Source organism: Dunckerocampus dactyliophorus, chromosome 19 (assembly GCF_027744805.1).
Source record: "Dunckerocampus dactyliophorus isolate RoL2022-P2 chromosome 19, RoL_Ddac_1.1, whole genome shotgun sequence".
Lineage (NCBI taxonomy): Eukaryota > Metazoa > Chordata > Actinopteri > Syngnathiformes > Syngnathidae > Dunckerocampus > Dunckerocampus dactyliophorus.
Genome location: NC_072837.1, coordinates 15674614 through 15689363, shown reverse-complemented (window position 1 = coordinate 15689363; position 14750 = coordinate 15674614). Strand labels below are relative to the sequence as shown.

Genomic DNA, 14750 nt, shown 5'->3' with positions numbered 1-14750 from the left:
AAATCTTTTTTCTTGACATGTGGTTTTTTATTCCGAAAAGAAGACAGAGACTCCAACTTACAGTGAAATCACAAAAGAAGGTAAACTTAGGGAGCAGATCCAGAGTGCAGCACCTGGTCAAGGGAAACAAAGCATCCAGAGAAAACCGAAAGAATCGTCCTAGGTTGGGATTGGTTAAAAGCGTCTTGCTGTAAGGAAACCACCGCTAACCACTGGTCCACCAAATCGTCTGGTTGTTTTTACTTCCATCAATGAAAAAAAACAGATTGTTCTACTTTTTCGGTAGCTACCACTACGGTTGGGACTCCAAAACAACAACTTTGATACCGGGGTTTAGTATCTTGCTCAAAGATAGCTTGTCCAGCAAGGTCACGGAGACTGGGGCTCGAACCCACAACCTGAGGGTTGAGAGATGAGTGCTCTACCAGCTGAGTGGAGCACCCGCCAAAAAGTGGAATGGTTTCCCCGCTTTTCACAACTCATGACTATGGAAACACAAAAAAATGCAGATCAAAATTTGAAATTGAGTGTTTTTCCTTCCTTTTGAACACCACCCAGCGACACTGTCACTGAACTCTCTGACAAATCCAAGACTGTCTTCTCGTATAAAAGAGCCTCTCGTCTCAAAAAGGTTATCTGTCCCCCCAGTGTGCATCAGCTGGTGCTGCGTCAGGCCTGCTGAAGTGTCGGGAAAAGGGGGTCAGATGTCGCCTAACTCCACAGAAGTTCTCTCTGTAACAACGGCGAGGGACGACGGGCGCCATTGTCAGCCGAACCATCACGAGGTGACCTGGAGGAAGCCTCTGGAAGCTTTTGAACTGACAGAATCAAGTCCCGCTCTCTCTCCCACACTCGGAACGCTGATGAGAAGGCGGCGTGATGCTGAGAGACAAGTCTAGTATGCGTCACATATCGCAGTCCCTCGCGCCAGCTCAGCTCTTCTCTCTCAAAAGTAAAGCGACACGACCCAGTAATGATCTTCAAGTCAAACTCTTGTCAGCCGAAAGACACAAACTGAAACATACTCATTTCATTTGTCCTTTCAAGGCAGCAGGCAACCTGCTTTCAAGTGTTGTTACCAGAAACAGAACCAGAACCTGGGTCCAACCCTAGTGAGGAAGACAGAGTTTTGTGGCTTTGAAGGAGACAAGGTTTTTGAATTAGTTTTTTTTTTTTTTTTAAACCCTTTTCTCGCAGATGGCGTCTGATGGTCATTGCGCTGCAGACGGCACCATTAAGGGCCTTAATGTGGGTCGAAGACCGCCCTGTGTCTTGATGGACAGCATATTGGATCCTCCGGCTCCGTGCAGGTGTAATTTTTTGGGGGTCTACCACTTGACTTTTTTGTTCCATAATGCTCAGGATCTTTAAAAAAATGTATAATGACTGATTTACTACGCCCAACCTCAGCAGCAATGGCACGCTGCCAAAGACGCCTTGCTTACACAGCTCGACAATCCGACCACGTTGAAAAAGAGAAAGCTTCTTAGCTTGAGCCATCCGGAGGGCATGACAGTGTGAATGCCTGACAGAAAATGAACATTTTGAGCAGATTTTGGCTTTTATAGCCTTTTGATCAGCTGAGAAAAGCCTATTTCAGTTTAATTGTTGTTTCAATAAATTACTTTTCAAAATGCTTTTTGTCTCATTCTCACTTGTTTTTGCATATTGTAGCTCTACTTAAAACCTCATTAAGATCTAAATGTGCAAAATGCAAATTCTAGCAATGTTTCAACTGGTCTTAAGATTTTGATCAGGAGTGTACAAGTATAGTAGATGTGAGTTTTGGTGCCTGCTGGCCAGTTTTGTCACTGCAAGGTAAAGCAATGCTGCAACAAAAGCGGTGCTGTGTTTTGTTTTCCGTGGAGGCTCACGGCTTGCATACATTACTGTTAGCGTAAAACACGGCGTCTTATATTATATTTTGCATATCTGCAACTGTTTGTGACAGCAGGCTTTTTTGGCTTTTGTTTCTTTGCCTTCTTAAAGCAAAATAGGAAAGTCATTAGTGGCCACCCCCAGTCGGCCTGACAATCCACTTTTTAATGATCGTGTTGTTTTCCACCTGACGTTTGCGTGTTTAGCTTGTCGCATGCTGGTTAGAAATGCACTGCTCAGTCTGTCTGCTGCGGTTAAAGCAGCAATAATTCATATTTCAGTCAATGTGACAAACAAACTCTACACGTCCCCACAATGGGAGGCAGACTATTAGCATTCCTGTCACACCAGACACACAATACCCGCCGTCGACCAGGCAGAGAAAATTAATATTAATGAGGCCACCGGCTTACTGAGCCTTGGAATTGCTAATAATGCTAATAGATAATGTCACTCAGTTGAAATGCTTGTTAATCACAGCCTAACATATGAATCCCCACATAAGTCCGAGTCATGTGACTGGACACTTTATTTGGTGATGTCACGATTAAGAAGAATCATCATTACCTGCCAGGCAATGTTAAACACGGCCCGTGTTGTCCCCAGGAGGTTTTGTTGTCTTCTGGATGAGCTCACTAGAGTCATGTTCTGTGACCAAACACCCTCAGCAGGAAGCCCTTGCTGTAAACCGCCCCGCCTTCTCGGCTCTGACCCGGGATGATGAGAGGGGAGGGAATGTTGTGAGCTCATTTCAGGCCATCGGTGTTTGGGATGAGCGACATGAGGCAGAGGGACGGCGTGGTTACTGATGAGGCTTTATGACTGTGATGCAACAGTCCTCATGCATCTTTCATTCCGAAGCGGCGCTCTCTAACATGTCCTGGAATTAATGTGTCCCACGACACGCTGCTGCAACCACGGAACCATCAAGTACGTGGCTGCAGCTCGATACCTGGCTCTTACAGCTCGGGAAAACACGGTACATGTTCCTTTTAGTGGAAAAAGTACAGAGTCCAATGATGACAAGGGGGCGCATTCTCGACAAATGCCGTCAGGCATAGCGCACTAAGTCAGTCAAATCGGACACCGTGCTTGTTGTCACAGTGATTGACAGCACGCACCAGAATAAAAGTATCAATGTGCTTTGGACACCAGTTTGGCCCTGGTCCTATGAAGTACATAATTGTAAATTGGACCTTGAGGGGCACAAATTCACTCCTACTGTTCCTAGTTTTTGTGTACTGGAATAATTGGACATGATCATCCGGGCTAAACATGATTTGAGAACCTGCAACAACGGACGGTGTCACTTCCAAAAATCGAAAACTATGAGCGCATGTTCACAGATTCTGTTCAATTGTCCTTAGAACTGAACTGGCTCCAGCGGGGGTCTGATTTGGAAGGTCTTGCACACAGCAGATTTGAGCAGCCAAATGCTACTCCGGATCTTGATCAAGTTTTTCCTTGTTTCTTGTCCCACAACTGGCAGTTGCCAGCGAAGGGCTCTAGCATTAGCATTCTGCTCTCCACAGTCAGTCAGCAGGGCTTCCAATACTTTTCATGTCGGTGAGAACAATGCTCCTGTAGCGTCTCTCCAGAACTTCCATGAACTCCAGGTAGTTGCAGAACTTGAAGCCCTTGATTGGTTCCTCCTGCAAACACAATGTTAAAAAGGTGTTGCTATTTGGAGATTTTTTTTTGCTTATATGTGATCTGTATCTGATTTTTTCATGTCAGTGTGAACAGTTCAGTTCCCACTTTTCTTCCACCCAGGCATGTTTAGTAATCCCTTGTTAATTGCGGCTCATTCCAGACCCCATGATAAGTGAATTTCCAAAAAGTTTTATAAATGGCGCATTTGATATATTTTTTAACATGATTAGAGCACCTCTAGACATGAAATAAGACCCCTAAAGTCACCTTTACACCCCTATTACCCAATATAGTCGACATAATAACATAAAATATCACATATTAGACATAAATAACATAACAGAGACTCACAAGTTAGTATTGGAAAAGTTCCTTATTTTTGTCTGGACAGCGTACTACATCAATGTAGCATTACTGACTCCTAGTGACCGGTGTAGAATACTACATATCATGTCTTTGAAAGCGTCTTCTGAATGCCTTACATTTGTATTCTTGTTCATTTAGCCATTTTTATTTTTTGAAAATGCTTCATTTAGGCCAAGAATATGTAGAATGTTATTAAACATTTTTTTCTAACAATAGACTGTAGTCAACCACAGAACAGTGATCATTTATTAATTTATTTATTTTGAAAAAATGTGATCGAGTGAAGCTGCAAAATCCAAACTGCCAATTGGCAAAGTCCGACTGTAAGATGTAATATGCCATCATATATGTACAGTATACATGCAATATGCCACGATAACAAATAACTGTCCTCCACATAATTGCTGACAATAACGATGTTATTGTCAACATTATTATGAGGCCATTTTTGTATGTGCAATGTAATGCAATATTCCATTCCATTCCATTTTCCTCCGCTTATCCAGGGCAGCAGTCTTAGTAGGGAAGCCCAGACTTCCCGGTCCCCGACTCCCTCCTCCAGCTCCACCGGGAGGACACCAAGGCGTTCCCAGGCCAGCTGTGAGACATAATCCCTCCAGCGTGTCCTAGGTCTTCCCAGTGTCTTCTCCCGGCTGGGCATGCCCGAAACACCTCACCAGGGAGGCGTTCGGGAGGCATCCGGACTAGATGCCCGAGCCACCTCAGCTGGCTCCTCTCGATGTGAAGGAGCAGCGGTTCTACTCTGAGCTCCTCCCGGATAACCGAGCTCCTCACCCTATCTCTTAGGGTGAGTCCAGCCACCCTACAAAGAAAACTCATTTCAGCCGCTTGTATCCGCAATCTCGTTCTTTCGGTCACGACCCAAATCTTATGACCATAGGTGAGGGTGGGAACATAGATCGAACGGTAAATTGAGAGCTTTGCCTTTCGGTTCAACTCTTTCTTCACCACGACGGTCCGATACAGCGACCGCATGACTGCAGACGCTGCGCCGATCCGCCTATCGACCTCACGCTCCAACCTTCCCTCACTCGTGAACAAGACCCCGAGATACTTGAACTCCTCCACCTGGGGCAGGACCTCATTCCCAACCCGGAGGGTAATGATAATATATGGCATAATAATGCGAGTACACCGTATCAAAAGCAGAAAGCAATTTCTCAAGAGAATTTAACATTGTAATTGGAATATCAAGAGGTTTTTAAATAAAATAAACGCGTGCAGAAACAAGATACAAAACAACAGCTTCCCAAAGTGTATTGATTACAAAAAAATAAATCAGTAAAAAACCAAAACGTAACGCATATCCTGGACACTATGCCATATTTATGATTCTGAATCAGTGTCACTTTCGTTATTGTCTGAATATTGACCAAAAAAACAGGGAAATAACCCGGAAATACTCTTAGGCATAGTTCGGATTTTTGACATGAAGACATCCCCTCAGCAGTGTAGTGCATCAACGGTAACTCCCCCCCTTATGATGAAAATGTATTTGTCACGTCTTGGCATTGTGGCGGCGACCCCAGGATCTGAGTGATGAGACCCGATTGCAGGTAATAATTGCTGCAGTGCAGCAGCAAGATAACCACAATGAGCAGTAACATATACAATGCTCCGACGAGGGGAGAAGCGCGCACCTGAATGAAATACACGTAAATAAAATTTGCAGCAGGTGCGAGAGAACATAAAAGCAAAGTAGGAAAACACAGAACGGAGCAGAAAGGGAAGTAAGACCAAATACGGACATGAAACAGGAACTAAGACATAAAAGGGAAAATAAACCAAACCGTCACGTGGGCTAACTCACGGATCGTGACAGTATTACTCTTTTGAAGGCATATTGTTTTGAGAAGACAAACTTTTTACTTAAGTGGCACCAGCAACTAAGCGGAACTACGTTCCTCGAACTGGACTCGCGGGACCAAGTGGGGGGATAAGTCACCGTTGATGTACTACACTGGTGAACAATCCCTTTAACACATTGTGTGTCAATGCTGACGTCAGCTCATTCTGAGTGGAACACGCTGTTGTGGGAGTTTGATCAAAACACATCTTTTGGATGCAGCAAAATGCATTTGGTGCACAATGTGGTGTCATACTTCATACATCACGGCAGCTGAAACGGAAGTTCCACCGTTTTGTATTATTTATTTAATTTTCCTTGTCACAAACTTTTTGACGATGCACAAACAGGATGAAATTGACATCAGATCGTGTTTTATACACAACAGTCACCAAGAAAGTATTAGATCATGTAGCACACGACACACACAGCTAGTGAGTGCACAGAGTGCGAGCAGCCCTGCCTCTCCCCACTCGGTCAAAGGCTGTGTTCACACTCAAGGTTAATTCCAATGTTTTTGCCCTTATGTGACCTGTATGTGGTTATTTTCAAGTAAGTGTGAACAGTACGACTCAGTTTTTTTCAAATGCGACTCATTCGTATGTCGATATAAATCAGATATGTATGCGATGCTACTGTAGTCTGAACGGTCAATTTGCATTGATGCACCCTATACTGTATGTAATCAAAAGGCATGTCTTGCCGTGCTTACCGTGACTTGGACAAAGATACTCAACCGATGTATGCAAAAGCTCTTTTGTCATACAAAAATTATTTTTAAAAAGTGCCAGTGAAGCGGCTCACGACAATGTCCCAGCATCAACACACACGGTCCTCAGAACAGACGTCACAGCAAGTTTTCCACAAACTACCATAGCCAAAATTCTTGCCCTCTTTCTTCGTAACCTGCTGCGCAGGATCACTTGGTTAAAGGGGACCTATTATGCTTGTCCTCTTTTCTGACCTATAAATGTTGTTACAATGTTGTATTCTCGTGTTAAACGATGCCAACGCGTCAGATGAGGTTTGCGCATATGGAAGTGAGACCTGGAAGAAGTTTTGGACGTCTCTGCACGCTGTGTTTTCCGTTTTTTTTTTTTTTAAACACCGAGTTTCACTGACGTCAATCCAACCTGAACTTCCTTATATGGGCATGCCCAGCACCCCCGCTCCGCTTCGCTCTGTTTACGGTGTCAGCACGTCGAGCAATGGCTCCCAGGAGATGTTTGTTCGTGTGCGCCTAAAGAGGCAAGCATCAGGCAGAAGTGGTTGGAGTTGCTGATTCCCGGCCAGCAAGAGAAAAATATGCAAATCTTTCAACGGCATTTCACACTGCACTGTTTTGTGAACATGGGCCAATATGAAGCTGGACTGATGCTGATGCTGACGTCCGACGCCTTTCCAACGTTACTTGGTCGTGTTGAAGAGTCAGAAGAGCAAGCTGTAAGTAACAATTAATCAGTGTCCTAACTCTGCTTATTTTGTGTAAGTAATCGGACAAAAGGGCTTCAGCAGTTGACGTCCTCAGGAGCGCTTGGGAGTGTGACCAATTACAGCGGCGTGTGCTTGGCGGGAGGCGTACCTGGAGGAGGGCCGTGGGTGGAGTCAATTACACAGACTGTTTGGGCGGGAGGCAAGAAACACTGCAAGAAGAGCTGCAGAATCTGGAAGATCTACAATGTTTTCTGTGTTGGTTATCATGTGTAGCTGCTCTATAGCAGTGCAGGACTCAATACAAAAGGCACACACTGCAGCGATCTTTACGTCCGTAAACACACAGCAATGTGTGTGACAATGCCACTTCCTGGAAGCGTTGCATTCACAAGTTGAATTTTTTGGGTAATGTGAACGACCACATAAAAAATCGGATTTAAAAAAAAATTCCAAATTGGGCATCATACTCTGCAGTGTGAACATAGCCAAAGAGACTGAATGATTGACAGGAGGGTTCACTCCCTCCGTTCATTCTGCTATAGAACCAACGTTCCCAGGCATTGAGACAGATGCACACAGTGAAGAGGAGGTAAACAAACACGCATGCGCATGTCAATGTATCGAGGCCGGCAAAATGATCGATTTCATTTTTATTTATTATGCGATTAATTAATTATTGTGACAGGCCTAGATGTAGGCAACAGTTCTTGTCATCCGAAAATTCTGTTTTAAAACCAGTGAAGCGGCTCACGTCAATGTCCCACCACTCCTCACCCACACGATGTCTGCGTTCACATTAACTAGTCACATTGTTTTGGTAATATGAACAAGTAGATTAACAAAAAATCAGAATCGGGCATCAAACCCTGCAGGGTGAACGTGGTGCCTGTGTCCTGGCTGGTCTATCAGTGTTGCCATGCTGACATCGAGCCTCTTTACAAGCCAGTGTAGCATCTACATCATTCAAAAGCTGTCAAATTGTCACACATTTCTTTAAATTGGAGTAGTGCGGCGTGCGTTGCAACATGGCAGCACAAACAAACTATGCTCATGAGACGCACCACAGCCGTGGCCCTGCGAAGGAATTCCATCATGAGCACACTACAGTATTGCTGTGCCGCATTGTTGGCCGACTGCTCAAAGTACAGCCTCCCACGGCAGTGCACTTACTTCCCACAGCAGTTAAGTTCTTCCTCACAGACTCAAAACGACTGTAACAAGTCGTTTGCTGTTTGAAATTTTAATTTGGATGAAATATAGATTTCACTCCTTGTGAAACAGTGTGTGCGTGTGTGTGTGTGTGTGTAAAATACGCCCTTCACATTTTCCCCACAAGACAAAAACGAGAGCCAGGAGAACAAGACCGGCAGACACAGAAGCCGGAATATCTAAAAGTTAATGGTTCAATTCAGGATAAGAACTGTCTCTCGAAGACACACACACATACACACACACACACACACACACACACACACTAATAGGGTGAAAGAAGCTCATCCTTTCATTGTTCTTGTGTAGACTAGCCAAAATGTCCACCCAGTAAATGGTGTGATGTCAAGGGTTGTACCACACAACCATAAAAGACAACAGCGCACGCGCGCACACACACACATACGCACACACGCAATGCATAAGTGTGTGTCCTGCAGCCATATCTGATGCTGGCGCTCATTAGGCGAGCGTCCTGTGATAAAGCCTCCCCTAACCGTTCTTTTATTCACAGGAAGTGGGCGGCGGCTGATGGCGATGTTAACACGGCGGAGATAAGACACGCCGGGACGCTTAATGAGTGTCGAGCCTCATTCACAGTTTATTTGGCCGGAACGACTCATGGAGAGCTTCCCCTTCAGCTCGGCTCTGGCGTGGGCACCGTGTGAGAGATAATTGTTGTTCGCTCGTTATGGAAGTCCATCTTCATCATCATCATCACGCTTGACTGCAGAGGTGTTTGCAGCATGCAGATAGCTCACAGCTAAGCCTTAAAAATGGTATTGCTACATTTCAAGGAAGTACGCCATAGTTGCATGATGGTAAATTATATTTTAAAAAGTAGATTGGCTAACGGTATTCCAGCTTGCAGACAAAATCATTTACTAATGCAAACTACTACTGGATTTTCCGGACTATAATCAAATACATATATAATTCAACATGTGCTGCCTTTAGGTTAGTGGGGAGGTGGTTATTTTTTTTTGGCAACACCTAGTGGTCGCTATAATTCATTGAGTTGCGCTAGGCACCGCGCTTAACTGTATCACAAGCACACTCAATTTGGGTGCCGCACCCAAACTGAATAACACAGAGCATACCGAATGCTTTTTGTTAAAAAAAAAAAAAAAAAAAAAAAAAAAAAAGCAAGGAACTATAGTATTTCAAAAAAAAACTTTGAACAAAAGTGAATTATTCTCTTACCTTCTTAATGAAAGAAAAAAAAAAAAATATATATATATATATAATGTACACGCCATTGTACATGTAAGAAATTACAATATTGATGAACAGACACGTTATAATGTGCCACCAAGTCAGTCATGGTATGTGCGCCGTTCTCTTGTTTCCGACGCCATCTGCAGTACGGAGTTGTAACAACAAGCTACACATACCGTCCCGTTATAATGTGTGGTGAACAGGTAGCGACAAATCTTAAAAAAAAAAAAAATAGCGCCAAATCTATCTGTGGCAATCCAAATTTATTCATGGCAAGCCGCCACAAATAAATGAATGTACGGAAGAGAAAAAAAAAAAAAAAAAAAAAAAAAAAACACACTTCTGTTTTGGATTGTGTCTGTAAGTAATGTGCAGCTATAATCATATGATAGCTGTGTGGACTGAGAAATGTGCTATTTTAGACAGCAGTGTTGCTTCTTTAGGACACTAATTACGACTAGCTTGGAGTGTGCTGTGTAATTTAACAATAATTCTCAAAATAAAAACAACAGCAAAAATGGAAAAAAAAATCAGCGGTAATTTTACAAGAAGAAAGTGAAAATATTAAAAGGAAAAAGTTTTAATCTAACAAGAAAAAGTCATAAATTTAGACGAATGACGTCATAATATGAGGAAAAATAACATCAAATTTTATAGCATAAAGTTGAAATATTAACAAAAAGTCATAATATCATGAGAAACAAACCAAACAAAATAGTTAATTTTACAGGAATAAAGTCAAAATGTTATGACGAAAAATGTCATTTTAGTAGCATAGAGCTGAAAAATAAAATAAAAAAAAAAAAAACATTTTTAAGTCGTAATATTATGAGAAACATAAAATAAAATAAAGTTGTAAGTTTTGGAAAATTAGGTTGGGGAAAAATACTAATATTATGGGATGAAGTCATAATATTTCGAGAAGAACATTTACAAGAAGAAAGTTGAAATAGTTGGAGAATACCCAGCAAAAATAATAGCATAGATCTGAAATATGTAAGAAAATGTACAAAGATTACTTATGAAGAAAGTTGCAAAATTTGGAAAATAAAAAAATAAACAAAAATGGAGAAAAAAAGAGCAAAGCGTGAAGTTGATAGTAATAATGGGCTTTTTCACCATTATGACAAAGCTGAGATGCAATTTTTTCTTCTTTTTAGCCACATATTCTTCTATTTACATGATTTCCTATAGGTAAGAAACGTTCCCAAATGCGCCAAATGATGATGCACAGGGTATGTTCTGGCCCACCTTGAGGAAGACCTGCAGCTCACGAGACTGTGTGCGCTGCAGAAGGTCGGGCTGCAGGTGTTTGAAGAGGGCCAGGCAGGTGTAGACCTGGTAGTCGGGGCCCAGCAGCACACAGGTGCAGACGTAGTGGCAGATTTCCGGCCAGTCCAGAAAGTTCCAAAAGCACTGAGTCAGCCAGTGGAGGCATATCTGTGGGAGGTCCAAAGAAAGGAAGATTGGAACCCGTTTTGTTTATGAGTAAACATGTTAGATGTTTGGACACAGATAGAAACACACACACACATCGGGAGTCTAATTTAGCATTTTGCTGACTCTGCCCCCATCATCTGTCTGCAAACGTGGTGAAGGAGGGCTGGCTGGCGGCGGCATTGAATATTGAAAAGGGATTATGGGATTCGGAGACAAGTTGATGCACGCTGATGTTTATTTCTCTTCCTGCTCAACAAGCTCCACCCACCTGCGAAGCACCTCCGTGGCTCCCTCGATGAGGAGACAATCAACACAGATGCAAACACGGCAGACAAACTGTAAGGAATTCACATGTGAGATGCAAGCACCTGATATTCAAACCGAGGACACCTTTCATCACGGCATGCTCCCTTCAGATTCTGCCTACAGATCACGTTTTTCCATCTTGTCATGTCTGTTCTATCTTCTTCTGCCAGTCCTAGCGCCAGCATGCACATCCAAACCCCACCCCCCCGCCCTTCTTCTTCTCCCTGGCAGCTCCATCTCCGGCATCCTTCCACCAATATCACCAGGATCCCTCCTTCTCACATGGAATAACCATCTCAGTCTGGCCTCTCTGGCCCTGTCCAAATGAAAACATCCCTGGGATTTTTTATTGGGTCAGGTTGAAAAAAAATTGCGTCCACACTGTGTCGGATTAGTACATAGTTGCATCCACATGGAAACGTATCACTGGGTCAAAAGGATGTAATACACAAGGCACACCTACCTGTGGCACTGTGAACAGATGCGCACACAGAACCACGTGATACCAAAACTATAGAAGAAGAAAGAACTCATGCACATAAGTCTCTCGTCTTCAGCTTTCTGAGGATTGTGTAGACTTACGACGACGTGGAATTACTTCTGTGAGTCATTTTGGAGTTTGAGACAACAAAATATCAGGAGAATGTCGACTGACTAGGGTGAGTCATGCCAGTCTAAATATTCTAAAAGATATTATGTTGGCTTGTCATCAAAGCTCACTTCTGATCACATGACAGCGACGTGTCGGCGACGACACGGAAACACCAAGTCGGCGTTTTCAGATTTTCCCACGAGACGTTTAAAAAATATATCATTTCAGGGCACCCAGAACGCCCTTTCCGTGTGGATGAAAGGCTGAAAACACCAAATACTTTGCCGTTTTGACCTGAAAAGGTTTCCGTGGGGATAGCCCCTCTGACTCTCTCTCCCAGATTGTCTAACTTGGACTGTTCCTCTCACCTGCCCATTTTCTTATCCTGCACATCCTCGTCACTCATAAGGAAAATCTCAACCACCTTCCAGCTCTGCCTGCTGTCTGTTGGTCAGAGCTCCCGTCTCCAGATCAAACATCAGGCCTGATCTCACCACCGTCCTGTAAATCTTTTGCTGATATTCTTTTGTCACAAAGCATTCCTGACACTCTTCTCCACCCACTAAAACACTTAAGACAAAGTCTAACACTTACAAGTATCTCCTTCACTTGCCTCCTCAGGTGTGTGGGAATGTTTCAAAGGCTTTCCAAAGTGTGTGTGTGTGTGTGTGTGCGCGTGTGTGGGTTGGGGGGGGTCATTCATCACCTTGAAGAGTGTGAAGACGAGCGGAATGTTAAAACTCGTCTGCTCCACGTCTGAGGTGCAAATTTCCACCACACCTCGCGTGAGCCTCGCCTGCCACAGAGCCACGGCGGACGCTTTCAAACACTCAATGTTTCAAGGACAAAAAAAAAAAAGACGACTCCATGCCATTTGGGGTATTTTTAAGTCAAAACAGGAAATACAATGTATGAAAAATCTTGCTTCTGTTCATACACTATGTTGGCTCGTATGGGTGAAGCACACAAAAAAAATACTGATCCATTCTGGAATGTTGTACTTTATCCATAAGAGATGAGATAGAAATGACAAGAAGGAAAAGTTGGTGAGGTGCTGTTGGAAGTTCTTTTCAGCGGTTAGGAATGGAATATTTTCCACACTGTTCTGGATGTTACTGCAACATGTACAGTAAAGGCCAAAAGTTTGGACACACACACAATACAACCCCATGGTCCCAACCCCATTAAAAAGGCAAGAAATTCCACATAGTAACCCTCACAAGACACACCTGTGAAGTGAAAATCATTTCAGGTGACTACCTCATGAAGCTCAGTGAGAGACCACCAAGGGTTTGCAGTGCTATAAAAAAAATAAGACATAAAATATCAACCCATTCATCCGTCTTCTACCACTTATCCAAGATCGGATCACGGGGACAGCAGCCTAAGCAGGGAGGCCCAGATTTTCCTTTCCCCAGCCACTTCGTCCAGCTCCTCCTGGCGGATCCCGAGGCCTTTCCAGGCCAATTGGGAAACATAGTCTCTCCAACGTGTCCTGGGTCTTCCCTGAGGCCTTCTACCGGTCGAACTTGCCCTGAACACCTCCCCAGGGAGGTGTCCGGGAGGCAATAGGCAGCTCAACTTTCAACTATCCGGCCGATCCTCGGATCCTCCTCTCCAGAACCCCTGAATAGACCTTACCAAAGAGGCTGAGGAGTGTGATTCCACGATAGTTGGAACACACCCTCTGGTCCCCCTTCTTAAAAAGGGGGACCACCACCCCGGTCTGCCAATCCAGAAGTACTGCCCCCGATGTCCATGCGATGCTGCAGAGTGGTGTCAACCAAGACACGCCTACAGCATCCATGGCCTTAAGGAATCTCATCCACCCCCGGGGCCCTGCCACCGAGGAGCTTTCTGGCATCAGCAACCTCATCCCCAGAGATAGGAGAGCCCACCGTGGAGTCCCCAGGCTCTGCTTCCTCATAGGAAAACGTGTCGGTGGAATTGAGGAGGTCATTGAAGTATTCTTTCCACCGATCCAAAACATCACGAGTCGAGGTCAGCAGCACACCATCCCCACCATACACGGTTTTGACTGTGCACTGCTTCCCCCTTCTGAGACGCCGAATGGTGGGCCGTTCCTCCCAATCACGCCTCTCCAGGTCTCACTGTCGCTGCCAACGTGAGCGTTGAAGTCCCCCAGCAGAACAAGAGAATCCCCTGAGGGAGCACTCTCCAGTACTTACTTCCTCTAGAGCAGGGGTGTCAAACTCGTGCCACGGAGGGCCGAGACACTGCAGGTTTTCTTTCCAGCCAGTCACTAAAGCAGGTGATTTTAATAGTCAACACCTTCAGTTTGAGGGAAGGAACTCATCAATTAAATCACCTGCTGAAGAAACTGGTTGGAGAGAAAACCTGCAGCGTCTCGGCCCTCCAGGGCATGAGTTTGACACATGTGCTCTAGAGACTCCAAAAAGTGAGGGTATTCTGAAATGCCGTTTGGCGCATAAGCACATACAACAGTCAGGACCCGTCCCCCCGGGCTAAACTCCAACATACAGGCCACAAGCCGGGGCGCAACAAGAATTGCCACCCCTGCCCGTCGCCTCTCACTGCTGGTAACGCCAGAGTAGAACAAAGTCCATCCCCTCTCCAGAGGACTGATTCCAGAGCCCTTGCTGTGTGTTGTGGTGAGTCTGACTATATCTAGCCGGAACTTCTCAACCTCGTGCACCAGCTCAGGCTCTTTCCCTACCAGAGAGGTGACATTCCATGTCCCAAGAGATAGTTTCTGCAGCCGAGTATCGGACCGCCAAGGTCCCCGCCTACGGCTCCCAGCTCACT

General features: G+C 44.5%; 1 protein-coding gene across 1 annotated transcript in view; it reads right to left on the bottom strand.

Annotated features, from left to right (window-relative positions):
• Positions 1 to 5: 5 nt before the first annotated feature.
• The window catches only part of tbc1d32 (TBC1 domain family, member 32), a 78967-nt gene continuing 64222 nt past the window's right edge, over positions 6 to 14750 (bottom strand). The window contains exons 33-34 of the mRNA XM_054761444.1: positions 10877 to 11065; positions 6 to 3530 (exon numbers count right to left, since the gene is read on the bottom strand). Of these exons, the coding sequence (XP_054617419.1) occupies positions 3411 to 3530; positions 10877 to 11065 (309 nt within the window). The 3' untranslated portion in view covers positions 6 to 3410. The remainder of the gene's footprint in view (positions 3531 to 10876; positions 11066 to 14750) is intronic.